The sequence below is a fragment of the Oncorhynchus tshawytscha genome, linkage group LG16 (genome assembly GCF_018296145.1).
Source record: "Oncorhynchus tshawytscha isolate Ot180627B linkage group LG16, Otsh_v2.0, whole genome shotgun sequence".
NCBI classification, from domain to species: Eukaryota; Metazoa; Chordata; class Actinopteri; order Salmoniformes; family Salmonidae; genus Oncorhynchus; species Oncorhynchus tshawytscha.
In genome coordinates this window covers 51,485,476-51,503,677 of record NC_056444.1, presented here as the reverse complement: position 1 = coordinate 51,503,677, position 18,202 = coordinate 51,485,476, and the positions used below count along the sequence as shown (strand labels likewise).

Sequence of the window (18,202 nt, the reverse complement as noted above, 5' to 3'; positions counted from 1 at the left end):
CACTAAAGAGGCCTTTCTACTGACTCTGAAAAACACCAAAAGAAAGATACCAGGGTCCCTGCTCATCAGCGTGAACGTGCCTTAGGCATACTGCAAGGAGGCATGAGGACTGCAGATGTGGCCAGGGCAATAAATTGCAATGTCCGTACTGTGAGACGCCTAAGACGGCGTTACAGGGACAGGACAGACAGCTGATCATCCTCGCAGTGGCAGACCACGAATAACAACACCTGCACAGGATCGGTACATCCGAACATCACACCTGCAGGACAGGCAACAACAACTGCCCAAGTTACATCAGGAACGTGCAATCCCTCCATCACTGCTCAGACTTTCCGCAATAGGCTGAGAGAGGCTGGACTGAGGGCTTGTAGGCCTGTTGTAACAGAACTACAAGCAACATCGACGCCGATGGGCACGAACCCACCGTCGCCGGACCAGACAGGACTGGCAAAAAGTGCTCTTCACTGATGAGTCGCGGTTTTGCCTCACCAGGGGTGATCGTCGGATTCGTGTTTATCGTCAAAGGAATGAGCATTACACCGAGGCCTGTACTCTGGAGAGGGATCGATTTGGAGGTGGAGGGTCCGTCATGGTCTGGGGCGGTGTGTCACAGCATCATCAGACTGAGCTTGTTGTCATTGTAGGCAATCTCAACACTGTGTTACAGGGAAGACATCCTCCTCCCTCATGTGGTACCCTTCCTGCAGGCTAATCCTGACATGACCCTCCAGCATGACAATGCCACCAGCCATACTGCTCATTCTGTGTGTGATTTCCTGCAAGACAGGAATGTCAGTGTTCTGCCATGGCCAGCGAAAGAGCCCGAATCTGAAACCCGTTGAGCACGTCTGGGACCTGTTGGATCTGAGGGTGAGGGCTAGGGCCATTCCCCCCAGAAATGCCTTGCTGGAAGAGTGGGGTAGCATCTTACAGCAAGAACTGGCAAATCTGGTGCAGTCCATGAGGAGGAGCTGTCCTGCAGTACTTAATGCAGCTGGTGGTCACACCAGACACTGACTGTTACTTTTGATCCCCCCCCCCCTTTGTTCAGGGACACATTATTCCATTTCTGTTAGTTACATGTCTGTGGAACTTGTTCAGTTTGTATCAGTTGTTGAATCTTATGTTCATACAAATATTTACACGTGTTAAGTTTGCTGAAAATATACGCAGTTGACAGTGAGAGGGCGTTTCTTTTTTTGCTGAGCTTATAAATCATTGGTTAAAACCATTCAATGACCCTATCACACACACTCACAGATAGTGAGTTATAAGACGAGTGTCGGTGCACACTATCATGTTTTCTCCAGCCCCTGAGGTCATAAGCATGATGCCCATGCTGATTTGATTTCTCAGCCTTTAAACAGGGGTTGATTCAGACCTGAGACACCAAGTGAGTAGAATCTGGGCAATTGCATTGATCAAATGAATCAGTCAATCAACTACCTGGAAGAAAAGACAGCCAGCAGGCCCAAGAGTTAGATTTGAGAATTCTTCCCTGCTCTATGGGATAGATAGCGAACTTCTGACATCTTTACCCCTGGACCCTGGCATGTACTGTGCTTACAGGCAAAACCCTATAGGGTTTTGGTCAAAAGTAGTGCATTATATAGGGAATAGGGTGCCATTTCGGACACACCCTGAGTGTGCATTTATACCCTCAGATCCAGACCCACGTACACACTACACCACAGCCCTCTACGTCTTCTTCCAGACAGTCATTTCACAGAGATTGCAATCTAGCCCTGATTATCTAAGAGGAGAGTCCAAATCAATCCGTTCCACCACCGTGCCTGTTTCAGCACACACAGTGAAGCTCCATATACTGTCGATAGATATTTTCTTCTCCTTTAAAGAGCAGATCACACAGGCTTCATAACACATAGCCGGGGCTGCCGTTCTGGTCTCCCTGCCTGCTATGCTGTTTGATTAATATGCCGCTTCATGGATAGTTCAGCCAAATGACAAAATGGCATATTGGTTTCCTTACCCTGTAAGCGGTCTATGGAGAAGGTATGACAGCAATCCATGCATTGGTTTTGTTTACCTGGCCACTGTTCAAAATACTTTTGAGCATTTGTGGCATAAATCCGATGCAAGTCAATGGTACCTATAGTAGAATTTTATGATCATGTCCAAAGCATCCTAAAGTATAAAAAATGTATAATGTAACTCAATTAAGTTACCTATAGATGATTTGGACGTGAGAATGCTCATATACCATAGACTTTGAGTGAAGTATGCCTTTAATTGTACAGAGGGACTGCTATTATTATGTCTGCCAAGGCACAGTGTGCATTTCCTTTATCAGAGGTACGTTTCATAAATTCCGAACTGATTGAACGAAATCATTCAAAAGCACTATCCTACACAGAAATACACAAATCTCACACACCAAAATACACAAACCCCCAGAACGCTCCAGATCGAACCTCAGATATACGGAACAGCCCCGGGACACTTCGGATGGCTCCTCCATTGAACCCACTCTAAATGAAGTGGATTTTGTTATACTATAGGTGGCCTGTGGCCAAAGAAAACAAACTAATCTCCTGCCCCATCCAGTCTCTCTGTTGTTCTGTCGTTCTCCCCCCTCCCCTCCCTCCCTCTCTCTGTAACCCAGGACTCCAAAGTAACACAATTACTGCCAGTCAACGACTTACAGCTGCACAGCCAGCAGGTAGCTGTCCACACACACCCGCGGTCTTGGGAGGTTAGGGGTGTGGGCGCGTACACAACACCAGGGAGGATCTCCCCATTAGCGTGGAGCTCATCTTCACTCTCCATCCAAAACACATCCATACACAATACCACGCATGATGTTTACCTCTTAGAAGACAGCAGTTGACTTTGCACGAGACAGTGAGGCTCGAATGTGTTTTATACACATCGCTAACACTATGGTCACCTACTTACTGTGGTCACCAATGACATTCACCCTGAATTCTGGTCACCACATTGGAGCACCTGTCCTAGTGTTCCTCCAACCCACCACCTTCTGGTGGGGAAGGGGGGGGGGGGTCACAGAGGTCCGCCTGCATCCTGCTGTCTGATATGTGACACTCTTGTTTGAATGATACTACAAAGACGAGGTTGGGGTATTAGGTGGGGTGGAGGGGGTGTGGGGGTGTTTTTGATAAGTGCAGCACACCTAAATGGGTGGCTACTGAAAGCTCCAGGAGAGAGCGAAAGTAGGTGAGTGAGTGAGTGAGTGAGTGAGTGAGTGAGTGAGTGAGTGAGTGAGTGAGCGTGTGGAGGTCATTGTAAAAAGAGAGGAGAGTGTGTGTTGGGGGAGAGAAAATAAGGAGCATAGGAGGCTGTGTGTTTGAACAAGGCCAGACAGGGTAGATAAGGGTAGTGAGAGGGGCAGGGTGGTGCAGTCACCTATTGTTTGGATCTCAGGCAGGGTCCCGACAAAGAGCGGGAGGAGAGGTTTAGGGACCTGATTGGCTAAAGCCTGCTGCTATGTACCACAGTGAAAATTAAACAATGACGTAGCCAAAGAATTACATAGAACAAACATACAGTATGTATCTTTGTGGATGTAACCATGCACCCATTATTTAAGAGGGGGCACAAAGTATTCCCCCCACAAAGTTGGAGAATTTTGCAGCTTTCTCCTGCTTTCTAGAGTCCATTTTTCTGCATAGGTTATCTAAACATACCTCTTTACCTGTTCAATTGTCATTTTAATGAATGAATGCACATTGATTCCTTAAGAACGTTTACTTAGGAGTTTAGTATAACACTGGTATGTCACACATCTAAATGTATGTCAATCTTTGCATGCATAGCTCTCGCTATGAATTTCACAGTGGAAATTATTTATGAATTCCGACTTCATAAAATTGCTAGGTGGCTAGTATTAGAGAAACAAAACATATATATATATATATTTTTTTTAATTCATCAAAAATTCATCAATAGGCTATTGATCAAATTCATTTACAAACATACCTCCTGCCCAACCCTGGCAGCTAAAATCAAATCACACGCTGTGTGTGTTACGCTACACTCTCTCTGCTCCTCCACTGACGATACTGCACGTGATAGCGCAAGGATCATCAACTAGATTCAGCTGCGGGCTGTTTTTTTCCTGAGCGGATGGTCGGGGGGCCGGGAACGGAATTACAAATCATTTTTAGACTGCAAATTGACCGCAAGAAGCCCAAGCAGATATAATGTTTGACTAAAACATAACCATTTCAAACCTTGCATACATTTGAATGCGATCCCGTGTCTCCCTATTATGTGTGGGAATATCTATCTCTTTGCTTCGTGCACCTTGGAAAGAACACCTTTCTAGGGCAAATGGATGACAGATCTTTTTTTATAAATAATTAATATTATGAAACATGGGCTTAAAAAATGAAGTTTAGTCATTAATTTAACCTCTGAAATTAGGACAAATCTGAGGGGGCACGTGCCTTAGGGAATCTTTTATTTCACCTCAACTGCCCCAGCTCCACAACCTGGCCATAACCATTTCCCGCCCTACTCTGCCCCGCTGCAGAGTGACATTCGCTGGGTGACCAATGTGACTTTAGCCCCTCGGTTCAGAGAGGGGAGCATGCCCTCTGCTTCACCCCGGCCATTCCCTCATTGCCCTCCTACCACCCCTCAACAGAGGAACAGACGCACCATGCCTCAGAGAGCAGGGGCAGGCATGGAGGAGGGGGGGGCGGGGGGTGTCACACAACCAGAGGCCTACCCATTCACATCAATTTAGTTGTATTTATTTCTGCAGGATAAGGGCCCCTTTGAGATTAGAGAGATCCCAGGTCTGATATGGGGGCCGTCCCAATTAAGTTACCCCGCGGGCCACCATTAAACCCTAGGCCATCGACACGTCACCGCCACGGAGAGCAGCGGGAGAAGGAGAACCAAGGAGAGGGGGGGGGGGTGGAAAATAGACACACACATAAAAACATACAGTGCATCCTCCCATCATACACCCCCTGCATGAGCATGCGTCATGCATGAACACACAAAATGCTCCTCAAACACATGCAAAACAGGCAGAGAGTTTGTGTGTCCTGTCTGTGTAAAACTAACTCTAAACAATTGATTAGAGCCATCTCAGTTTCCTGTGTTGTACACTATATTTCTATTATCCTGTTTCCCCCCCTCAGCACATGAGAGTAGAGGATAGGTTGTGACTGAGCCCTGGGTCATGCTCATTAGGGCACCCAACAGAAAACATTTCTTATTAGACCAGTCCAGCTCCAGTCCTCTTTCATTTTCAGTTTGTTTTATTACGTTTGGTGACTAATGAACATGGCCCTGTAGTGTGGGGCTGTTGCCGTACACAGCTCCGACCAGGACAGACGCTCATGTGACCCTATGTCGAATGATTTGCTGTATTACTGGTAATTGCATATGGTGCCACACACAAAAACCTCAGATGCCCATCTGTCTCCTGTTTCCACTGACGGACGACATCTCGTTCAACCGTTTTCGATAACCTTCTGACTGACTCCTACTGCAGAAATCCTCACTTCCTACTCTTACTATCTGATCGAAGAACAGCTAAACTGGAGCCGTATCAAGCGTCTCAGAGTAAGGGTGCCGATTTAGATCACAACGAATACAATTACATGTCCACGAGGGACCTTATCCTAGATTAGCACCCTGAGACGCTTGATACACGGACATTAAGAAAAGCTCATTGACGGCCAAATGTTACTCAAGTCTGTGTATAAACAGAACACACACATGCTTCTCTTCCCTCTTTCTCTCTATCCTCTCGTCCCTCTCTGGTTGTGGTTAAAGAAGGCAGCTGACAGACAGCGGCCTGAGAAGAGCATGGGCACAGAGCAGCAACAGTTGATCAAACTGCACTTAACTAAGTCAGCCCCCTCTAAGAGCAGGTGCAGCAGGTGGTAGAGAGAGAGAAAGAGAAAGGGAGAGGGGGATAGAGAGAGAGAAGACAGAGACAGCAAAACGAAGGAAGGAGAAAAACGTTAAGACCTATTAATAGGAGCCACTGAGACGCTGGTGTCAACTGCATGTGATGGCTAAGCTGTGGGGCTGCTTCCTCTAAGCCACACACACACACACACACACACACTTATCTTCCTCTCTCTCTCTCTGTCCCTCTCGCTCTCTCTCTCACTCTCTTTGTCCCCTGTTTTGTTTTTCTCGCTATTCTTAATGATGTGCCTACCTCACTTTTCTCTCTGTTTTTCGGTGTGCTACTACTGTGCTACCACTCTGTCCTGCGGTCTCCATCCACTCTCTCTTATAATAAGATCACAACATTACCCTTTTCACACTATTGTATCGACCTAAACCCTAATGTGCTGGTTCTGCTATTTTTTCCAGTAATAGGATGGTTCCAGCAACGATGGTAGATGCGGAACCAGGCCAGCACAGTTCGGATCAGTTCGGGTCAGTAGTGTTAAAAGGCCACCTGTGTCTAGAGCTGTTATTGTGACCGTATTACGGCTACACCGGCCGTCATGAGTCATGACCGCAGTCAAATTCTACATGACCGTTTAGTCATGGTAACTAGGCATCTCCTAGCTCTGATGGTCATTAGTAGCCTACCCAACTTGCTAACAGCCTGGTACTCAGCACTCTATTGTCCATCTAATCACTCTGACATAAATGTAAATATAATCCAAACATCAAATCAAACACTTCATGAGAGCTCATGAGATCATGTTGCTCAACATTTCTATAGGCTATGCAATTACGTAAGAAAACAGAGTTTTGATGGCCTCTATTAAAAATAGGAGGACACCATCATCTTTCTGGTGCATTTGCTGTTTGTTAGGTCTACTCATCTTCAAATCAAATTGTATTAGTCACATGTGCCAAATACAACAGGTATCTTACAGTGAAATGCTTACTTACAGGCACCGAACCAACAATGCAGTTTAAAGAAATACGGATAAGAATAAGAAATAAAAGTAACAAGTAAATAAAGAGCAGCAGTAAAATAACAATAGTGAGACTATATACAGGGGGGGTACCGGTAGAGAGTCAATATGCGGGGGGGCACCGGTTAGTTGAGGTAATATGTACATGAAGGTAGAGCTATTGAAGTGACTTTGCGTAGATGATAACAGAGAGTAGCAGCGGTGTAAAAGAGGGGGAGTGGTGGACAATGTAAATAGTCTGGGTAGCCATTTGATTAGGTGTTCAGGAGTCTAATAGTTTGGGGGTAGAAGCAGTTTATAAGCCTCTTGGACTTAGACTTGGTGCTCCGGTACCGCTTACCGTGCGGTAGCAGAGAGAACAGTCTATGACTAGGGTGGCTGGAGTCTTTGACAATTTTTAGGGCCTTCCTCTGACACTGTCTGGTATATAGGTCCTGGATGCAGGAAGCTTGGCCCCAATGATGTACTGGGCCGTTCGCACTACCTTCTGTAGTGCTTGCGGTCGGAGGCCGAACAGTTGCCATACCAGGCAGTGATGCAACCAGATGCTCTCGATGGTGCAGCTGTAGAACCTTTTGAGGATCTGAGGACCCATGCCAAATCTTTTCAGTCTCCCGAGGGGGAATAAGTTTTGTCGTGCCCTCTTCACGACTGTCTTGGTGTGCTTGGACCATGTTAGTTTGTTGGTGATGTGGACACCAAGTAACTTGAAGCTCTCAACCTGCTCCACTGCAGCCCCGATGATGAGAATGTGGGCGTGCTCGGTCCTCTTTTTCCTGTAGTCCACAATCATCTCCTTTGTCTTGATCACGTTGAGGGAGAGGTTGTTGTCCTGGCACCACACGGCCAGGTCTCTGACCTCCTCCCTATAGGCTGTCTCGTTGTTGTCAGTGATCAGGCCTACCACTGTTGTGTCATCAGTAAACTTAATGATGGTGTTGGAGTCGTGCCTGGCAGTGCAGTCATGAGTGAACAGGGAGTACAGGAGGGGACTGAGCACGCACCCCTGAGGTAACCCTGTGTTGATGATCAGCGTGGTGGATATGTTGGTACCTACCCTTACCACCTGGGGGCGGCCCATCAGGAAGTCCAGGATTCAGTTGCAGAGGGAGGTGTTTAGGTCCAGGGTCCTTAGCTTATTGATGAGCTTTGAGGGCACTATGGTGTTGATTGCTGAGCTATAGTCAATGAATAGCATTCTCAGATAGGTGTTCCTTTTGTCCAGGTGGGAAAGGGCAATGTGGAGTGCAATAGAGATTGCATCATCTGTGGATCTGTTGGTGCAGTATGCAAATTGGAGTGGGTCTGGGGTTTCTGGGATAATGGTGTTGATGTGAGCCTTTCAAATCACTTCATGGCTACAGGTAGTTGTTTAGGCAGGTTACCTTCGTGTTCTTGGGCACAAGCACTATGGTGGTCTGCTTAAAACATGTTGGTATTACAGACTCGGACAGGGAGAGGTTGAAAATGCCAGTGAAGACACTTTCCAGTTGGTCAGCGCATACTTGCAGTACACGTCCTGGTAATCTGTCTGGCCCTGAGGCCTTATGAATGTTGATCTGTTTAAATGTCTTACTCACATCGGCTGTGAAGAGCGTGATCACAGTCTTCCAGAACAGCTTGTGCTCTCATGCATGTTTCAATGTTATTTGCCTCGAAGCGAGCATAGAAGTAGTTTAGCTCGTCTGGTAGGCTTGTGTCACTGTAATGGTTTGCAAGGCCTGCCACATCCGACGAGCGTTAGAGCCAGTGTAGTACGATTCGATCTTAGTCCTGTATTGATGCTTTGCCTGTTTGATGGTTCATCAGAGGGCATAGTGGGATTTCTTATAAGCTTCCGGGTTAGAGTCCCGCTCCTTGAAAACGGCAGCTCTACCATTTAGCTCAGTGCGGATGTTGCCTGTAATTTCTGGTTGGAGTACGTACGTACGGTCACTGTGGGGACGACGTCTTCGATGCATTTATTGATGAAGCCAATGACTTATGTGGTGTACTCCTCAATGCCATCGGAGGAATCCCAGAACATATTCCAGTCTGTGCTAGCAAAACAGTCCTGTAGCTTAACATCTGCTTCATCTGACCACTTTTTAATTTTTCTAGTCACTGGTGCGTCCTGCTTTAATTTTTGCTTGTAAGCAGGAATCAGAAGGACAGAATTATGGTCAGATTTGCCAAATGGAAGGCGAGGGAGAACTTTGTATGCGTCTCTGTGTGTGGAGTAAAGGTGGTCCAGAGTTTTTTTCCCCCTCTGGTTGCACATTTAACATGCTGATAGAAATTTGGTCAAACGGATTTAAGTTTCTCTGCAATAAAGTCACCCGGCTACTAGGAGTGCCGCCTCTGGGTGAGCGTTTTCCTGTTTGCATATGTCAGAATACAGCTCATTCGAGCCTCCCGGGTGGCGCAGTGGTTAAGGGCACTGTACTGCAGTGCCAGCTGTGCCATCAGAGACTCTGGGTTCGCGCCCAATTGGCCTAGCGTCGCCCGGGTTAGGGAGGGGTTGGCCGGTAGGGATATCTTTGTCTCATCACGCACCAGCGACTCCTGTGGCGAGCCGGGCGCAGTGCGCGCTAACCAAGGTTGCCAGGTGCACGGTGTTTCCTCTGACACATTGGTGCGGCTGGCTTCCGGGTTGGATGCGCGCTGTGTTAAGAAGCAGTGCGGCTTGGTTGACTTTCAATCTTTGTCTCTCCCGAGCCCGTACGGGAGTTGTAGCGATGAGACAAGATAGTAGCTACTAAAACAATTGGATACCACGAAATTGGGGAGAAAACGGGCACAAAAAAAATTTGGTGGTGGTATGTAAACAGCTATGAAAAACACAAAAGAAAACTCTAGGTAGATAGTGTGGTCTACAGTTTATCATGAGATACTCTTCCTCAGGTGAGCAATAGTGCGAGACTCCCTTAGATATCATGCATCTGCTGTTATTTACAAAAATACATAGTTCGGGATAGAAAAGTTAGGATTGAACAGACGACGCTGTTCTATCCTTCCGATGCAGCGTATAACCAGCCAGCTCTATGTTGATAGTGTCGTCGCTCAGGTATGACTCCGTGAAGCATAAGATATTACAGTTTTGAATGTAGTTTGGTAGTTTAATCTTCTGCGTAGGTCATCTATTTTATTGTCCAAAGATTGCAGGTTTGCAAGCAGAATGGAAGGAAGTGGGGGTTTATTCAATCGCCTTGGAATTCTCAGAAGGCAGCCCGCCCTCCGGACCCTTTTTCTCCACCACCTCTTCACACAAATCATGGGGATCTGGGCCTGTTCCTGAGAAAGCAGTATATCGTTCGCGTCGGGTTCATCAGACCCATTAAAGGGAAAAAAAGGATTCTGCCAGTCCGTGGTGAGTAATCGCAGTCCTGATGTCCAGAAGTTATTTCCGGTCATAAGAGATGGTAGCGGCAACATTATGTACAAAATAAGTTCAAAAGTAAGTTACACACAACGTAAATAAACAAACAAAAAAACAATCGGTTGGGGGCATGTAAAACGTCTGCCTTCTTCTCCGGCGGCATTTTATCATCTTGTTGGCTGACGAAAAACAAATGTGAATATATGCGCCTCGGAATTCGATAAAAAGGACGTGTGCAGTTGAGTTCCCGATGTGTCGGTGTTCACTGTTGGCCTACTTCGGACCGGAGATAGATGCCTGTGAGAAGTACCCAATAACATGGGCATTGGCTCATAAGAATTGAGATGTCTGAGAGAGCCATGTGAGTGAGAAGTGCTTCGGAAACACGCAGCCAAGAGAAGGAAATTATAATTATTATATTCAGCCCAAGGGCACAATGGCCACTGGCTGCAAAAGGCATGGATTTTTTTAGAAGGCATTACAGACACACTAGGGGGATGCCACCGATAAATTTGACGCATTATCAAGTGCTTGTCAAATTGTGAATAAGAGACTGACAAAGTGTGTGCAGCCTGCGCAAGAAACAAAGCAGAGTGTATGCATTTCATGCAACTTTTTTCAAATCAACATTAGAGTCACATCATGAAGCCTTAGATCGTATTAAAATTCAAAACATATTTGCCCAAGGTTTGTATCACAACTATAGTTACATTAATAACTCTAAATTAAGTATATAGGAGGACCTGTTTTTTTGTTATAAGCACAACACAGAACAGCCACATGTGCACACTCCCTCAAAAATCATTTGGTGAAAAAAGCCTTTCTATTTTATTCAGCTATGTTCAATTGTATTCTTCATTCTATAAAATAATATAAAATATTGCCACAGAATTCTAAGCAAATGTTGTCTGCTAAATGAACTAGTGTAGCCCACAGCTATATGGCATGGCCATATCAGGGCCTAACATAAGGACAACTCAGAGTATGCTATTCTGTTCTTCTGAAATAGACTACATTTTCTTCATATCATGTTTCTTTAGACCCGTCTAAAATAAATAAGGGATTTATTGTATTGGTGTTGATTTATTAGACTTTTTTAAATGTAGATGTTCCAAAGGTCTGCATCAGTGGCCTGCAGGCTGTACATGGAAGCCAGGAGATGCTAAATTTATTCACGTTAATTAACGGTAAATTACCGTGAGACCGGCGGTTATGTGCCACAATTCTCACTGGCTGACCAAATTTTATGACTGCCACAGCCCTACCTGTGTCTCCTCCACTAAAACCTCACAAAAGCCCTTCATCGCCCCGTCGTTCCCCTGAGCAATGATTCACATGATCTTATTCTCCGTTGTTATCATCTCAATTTACTTTCCCGTGCTATCAGTTGCTAAAAGTCACATTGCTTATAGAGATCGTGCTAGAGGAGCCTTTTCGATTGAGCCTTTTCTGTCTCTCTAACTTTAGGCTTGTCCCATAGAATTAGGCATTAGAATACCTGAACAGACATGAACCTTCTTATGACAGGATGAAGGTCAGCCATGTTGGTCAGGGAGTTGGTCAACAATGGTTTGGCAGTGCTGTGGTTAGATATTATGTAAAATAATGCATTTGAAGAATTTATCTGCACTGTATGTTTGTTAGCTACAGTGGGGAGAACAAGTATTTGATACACTGCCGATTCTGCAGGTTTTCCTACTTACAAAGCATGTAGAGGTCTGTAATTTTTACAATAGGTACACTTCAACTGTGAGAGACGGAATCTATAGCAAAAATCCAGAAAATCACATTGTATGATTTTTTAGTAATTAATTTGCATATTAGTGCATGACATAAGTATTTGATCACCTACCAACCAGTAAGAATTCTGGCTCTCACAGCCCTGTTTGTTTTTCTTTAAGAAGCCCTCCTGTTCTCCAATCATTACCTGTATTAACTGCACCTGTTTGAACTCGTTACCTGTATAAAAAACACCTGTCCACACACTCAATCAAACAGACTCCAACCTCTCCGCAATGGCCAAGACTAGAGAGCTGTGTAAGGACATCAGGGATACAATTGTAGACCTGCACAAGGCTGGGATGGCCCACTGTAGTTAATCAGCACATTTTAGAGGAATGATTCCATAAATTGTTTTAATTACCGGCCAATATGCCAACATTCCATTTTTAAAAATGCGGTCCTCACGAAAGCAAGTTTCATCATTGCTCTTGAAGAAACTTTCAAAGTTCTTGACATTTTCCGTATTGACTGACCTTCATGTCTTAAAGTAATGATGGGCTGTTATTTCTCTTTGCTTATTTGAGCTGTTCATGACATAATATGGAACTGGTCTTTTACCAAATAGGGCTATTTTCTGTATACCACCCCTACCTTGTCACAACACAACTGATAGGCGCAAACGCATTAAGAAGGTAAGAAATTCCACAAATGAACTTTTAACAAGGCACACCTGTTAAAAACCTCTTGGTGTTAGGGGGCAGTATTTTCATTTTTGGGAAAAAAACGTTCCCGTTTTAAACGGGATATTTTGTCAGGAAAAGATGCTAGAATATGCATATAATTGACAGCTTTGTATAGAAAACACTCTAATCTTTCCAAAACTGTAAAGATATTGTCTGTGAGTATAACAGAACTAATGTTGCAGGCGAAAGCCTGAAAAATCCAATCCGGAAGTGCCCCAGGTTTTGAAAGCGCTGCGATCCAATGACTCCCTATTCAGCTGTGAATGTACCAGCAACGAGCTTACGCTTTCTACGTATTCCCCAAGGTGTCTACAGCATTGTGACGTAGTTTTACGCATTTCTGTTGAAGAATAGCCATAGGCGGCCACATTGCGTAAGTGGTCACATGGTGGCTCCGAGAGAGATTCTCGCGTAAAATACAGAGGTAGCCATTATTCCAATTGGTCCTAGTGAAAAACGAATTGTCCCAATGGATATATTATCGAATAGATATTAGAAAAACACCTTGAGGATGGATTCTAAACAACATTTGCCATGTTTCTGTCGATATTATGGAGCTAATTTTGAATATTTTTCGGAGTGACCGCAATTTCCGGGCGATTTCTCAGCCAAACGTGAAGAACAAACCTATTTCGCCTACAAAAATAATATTTTGGGAAAAAATGAACTTTGGCTGTCTACCTGGGAGTCTCGTGAGTGAAAACATCCAAAGTTCATCAAAGGTAAACGATTTAATTTGATTGCTTTTCTGATTTCCGTGACAAGGTTGCCTACTGCTAGCAAGGCAAAATGCTCTGCTAGGTTATGATAAACTTACACAAATGCTTGTCTCGCGTTGGCTGTAAAGCATATTTTGAAAATCTGAGATGACAGGGTGATTAACAAAAGGCTAAGCTGTGTTCCAATATATTTCACTTGTGATTTTCATGAATAGGAATATTTTCTAGGAAAATTTATGTCCGTTGCGTTATGCTAATTAGTGTCAGATGATGACAACGGTCCCGTACACGGGATGGGGTGTCACTACGGGTTAATTGAAATGCATTCCAGGCATTCCATTCCACCTCATGAAGCTGGTTGAGATAATTTTTATTTTAACTTTATTTAACTAGGCAAGTCAGTTAAGAACAAATTCTTATTTTCAATGACAGCCTAAGAACAGTAGGGCAGAACAGATTTTTTACCTTGTCAGCTCTGGGATTCGGTTACAAGTCCAATGCTCTAACCACTAGGCTACCTGCCACCCCAAGAATGCCAAGCATGTGCAAAGCTGTCGTCAAGACAAAGGGTGGCTACTTTGAAGAATCTAGAATATATTTTAATTTGTTTAACACTTTTTTGGTTACTACATGATTCCATATGTGTTATTTAATAGTTTTGATGTCTTGACTGTTATTCTACAATGTAGAAAATAAAGAAAAACCCTTGAATGAGTAGGTGAGAGGGAGCAGGCCTACATAGCTGCCTGTTGCATAAACGGGTATGTGAGGGAATTACACACTTTTGCTCCATTAACACACACTTTCTTGTATTACACACGTGTGAACACACACACACGCTGGGAGTGGGACCAGTGTGTGTGGCATTTCCTTCCAGGTTTCTCCAAGCCTCAGGCAGCTTTCCAGAGCTCTGGCCTCATTCATCCACACACTGCCTATCAGGCCACAGCTCTCTACTGACAATTAGAACACATTTACAACCTGCTCACTCAGGGATCTCACGTACACACACACACACACACACCAAATGTATACATACTGTCGAATTTAGAACAATTTACCCAGCTAAAACACACATCCCCCACATCCATCCCTTCCACACACACACACACACACACACACACACACACACACACACACACACACACACACACACACACACAGCATACTAGTCCAATTTACAAGTGGACAAAACCTCAAATACAAAACAAGCAGTGAGGGTGCAAGCTCATGCATCCCAACAGAACCCTGAAGGTGAGCAAGACTGTCTCCATCACCATTTTTCAAGAAATAAACAGTACATACAAGCAGCACACAGGGGGAGCAACATCACAAAAAAATATAAGAAAATAAATAATAAATAATGAATAAAGAAATGAGAAGGAAATACAAAAAGTGTACATATGTACACATGCATATACACATACACACCAAACATACAGTATAGCCTATAATAGCAGCCAAATATCCTAAAGTGAAATATCCTAGATCAGATTCTGGGTGGAGCCTAAATGATAGCCTTGGACGAATTGGCTAGTGTCTCAACACTTAATTAATTAACATTGGCAGTTGATTTCTTCTAATATAAAAAGGGCATTGAACATTAATAACCAAACAATACAATATTTGGTTTAAACTTACTTTCGAGGTTTTTTTAATGTGTGTGTTTTTTTTTTACAGCTGTTGAAGATGCTAAGATTATTTGTTTTTCCCATCATCACTGTTGATCTATCGCTCAGCATCTCTCTACTGCACGCTCTGCTTGGCACGGCCCACTATAGTAGAATAGCAATGGAATAGCAGCAGGACTCGGTGAGAGCAGGCTGTGTCTCACAGTCAATCAGTCATAATATGACCCTGCTTGCTGCCTTCAGACAGAAAGCAGACTTACAGCTACTGCCTTAGCTTCTGCCAAGATGCTGTTATGAGTGGTGTTGTCTCTGTGTTTAGCTGACAGCAGATTAACAGCTCCTCCAAAAATGTCCTGTAGCCGGCCAGCTCAAATTAGCCTACTGTCAGAGTTGAGCAAGTCAACAAGTCATGTGACTGTCTTGGGGGTGCTTCCCAAACTGCACCATATTCCCTACTCCTGGTGCACTATTTTTGGACCAAAGCCCAATGTTCCCGGGTCAAAAGTATTGGTCCCTGGTCAACAGTAGTGGACTATATAGGGAAGAGGGTGCCATTTGAGATGCCTTTTTATGATTGCAAAGTATTTTAGAGGTGTTTATTGAATACCAAATGGTTCGAATGCAATCAGAGAGAACCTGCGTGGGACAGAAGTAACAGACTCTAGTCCAGAAGCCTGTCCCTTATGCCTAAATAGACTCTCTATTCAATCTTTTAAGACAACCTCAATGAAATCAGTACAATGTGGGAGAGAGAGAGAGAGAGAGATTCAGAATAGCCTCTTCAAATCTAGGACAGACACATTATCAAGTGCGGAGAAGACAGGAGCTCAAACTTTTCATGTGACTTCGATGCAAAGGCAAGGAGCAGCAGCAAACGGCTGCATCACAAGCTCAGCAGGTGACTGTGTGGCTTTGAAATGTGTAACCTATTCATCTTTGTAACAAATCCTCTAAATGAATGGTCTGTGGTTGTCCCCCTGTCTGAACCTGGACCGCTACAAACTAGAATTTAGTTTCCATTGTCATTTACAGTCACAGATGTCTATCTTTTCAAGTCCCCCCCCTCCCCTCTCCCCTTTAACGTGCAATACCAAAAGCCACTAGAAGAACATTTAAAGAACAGGCTACACAATTGCACTGATACAATTTTAGAATGAGTTTCTAGCACTCTGCACACAGGGGTGAAATTCAATGATTTTCTTTCAGCTGCATCCATGTCGTCAATGCATCACATATGTCCATGTTCATCATTGATGAGCTTTAGGAAATTGCGCATGAACCGGATTTAATTGATTTGAGACTAAATAAATAACACTATGTAAATAGTGGGAACTGACAAAACGACTATTCTCGGCATGAAATATCTCAGATTTAAAAAATTAATTAAAAAATATAGCTTGGAAGCTTGCCCTCGTGTGTGTAAACGCGCGCACACGCACAGTGGACTATCATGCCATCCGGGTTGTCTCATTTTTCTTTGGAGCCAAAATCATTGTCTAGGCGATGCTATTTGCGCGAAAAGGGTCGTAATAAGAGCGCTGCGCGCATGGCACTGCCCGACCCATGACAGTGAGAAAGGACTGGATCAAAGGGCCAGGGAAAGTTGTCGTAGAGCAGTAGCAGGACTCCATACACATATTTACATAGGAAAATATGGGCATCATCATAGTGCGCACACACATTTGCGCGCACAGTAGGAAAGAGGAACATTTACTAACCGTCGCCTTGATAGGGACATACAGGACAGGTCTGTCGGCGGCTCCATTCTTGTTCAGGTCCCCTTGAATTGTCCCAACAAGGAACCCTTTGGACTTCACCCAGAATTTGAATTTGGCGTTGATGTGGTTGCTCTCGATGTAGACAGGGTCCGACTCATCGGTGTGTGAAAGGGTCTGGAGAATCTTATTGTATTTTCGCCGGGTGACTGTCTTTGTTTTACCCGAGTCCCCGTAAGTACGGAGACACCAGTCCTGAAATTCGCCGAAAATCTCTCCTTCAAACGCCACCGGGCTTCTGCTCCTTTTGGGTAAATCCACGCTGGGTTTTTTCGTTGACATGATTTCTCTCTGATGTCCCGTGTCCCTTTAGATTGGAGGACGGGGTCTCAAAAATAACTCCAAACACTAATAATGCACTATTTTATTCGATTTATCGATTTATTTCAATTAACTGTTAAATGTCCCTCTCCTGGTTAGAAAGGGAGCCATATACGAGTTAGATTGATATTTCTGCGAACAATGAGGAAGGATTCCGTATCAGGCAATGAACGAGTGGTGTACTCTCACACCTGTTAGCGGAAACCGTTCGTCTCCTGTCCCAAAGGGTAATAACAAATGTCAGTAGCTCATATCCTGCGCCGAGGAACTGAAAGAGGTGCCGTCCTATTAAACGGGTATCTCCCACCTGTGTGTTAAAGGTCTCCAATCTATAAAGATTCGCCGTTTGAATATCAGATACAACAAAACGTGGTAGCCTATTTGACGTTAAGTAAGGCTAGAATAAGGAGTGCATATTTTAGCACGGGTCCACAACTAATTAGAAGGAATGGCTATAGCAGCCCGGTCTGTCGTGATACCCTCCTCCTCCCAACTCCACCTGATTCGTGTTCCACCTGTTTGAATCGGACCAGAACGCCGCTGTCCCGAACCGTCTTACGTAGACGGAAATCAAAGCGCATCGATGTCTCTCCTGTTTCTCTACTGGATAAAGCGTTAAATTGATCTAGCCTAAGATAAGCCTTAATATGAGAAAATGGTATTATTTTGGACAGGCTCTTGCTCTTCTCCACACGAACTCCGTCGCGTCGATGGGACATGGGTGCGCGCAATGGCTCGCCGAAATCCAGGAAGTGCAGTCCCAGTAGCCGAAACGCACACAAAGCGGGGTTGCGCGACCGTCCCATGCGGGACCAAATAGCCGTTGGCACCGTTTCTTACGTTTGATGGGCAATTGGTCATGTGAATAATTAATGTTTTTGCCCCATTGTATCAAAAACATAATTTCTATAAAATGCAGGGGTTTGAGTCATGCATAGCCTAAGCACATGACTGGTCTATTGTAAAATAATATCTAATTTCTTCACTATCCATATTGTCATGAAGGGATAACCTATTGATATAGCATAATTATACTATAAATACTG

The 18,202-nt window shown here is 44.4% G+C and overlaps 1 protein-coding gene across 2 annotated transcripts in view; it reads right to left on the bottom strand.

Annotated features, from left to right (window-relative positions):
- Nucleotides 1-17,909, bottom strand: part of LOC112233088 (nucleolar protein 4-like) — a 130,080-nt gene extending 112,171 nt beyond the window's left edge. Inside the window, exon 1 of one of the 2 annotated variants that reach the window (XM_024400495.2) lies at nt 16,779-17,909. In XM_024400495.2, the coding sequence (XP_024256263.2) occupies nt 16,779-17,117 (339 nt within the window). In that variant the 5' untranslated portion in view covers nt 17,118-17,909. The remainder of the gene's footprint in view (nt 1-16,778) is intronic. The other variant, XM_024400493.2, reaches the window with a different exon arrangement.
- Between the last annotated feature and the right edge of the window lie 293 nt (nt 17,910-18,202).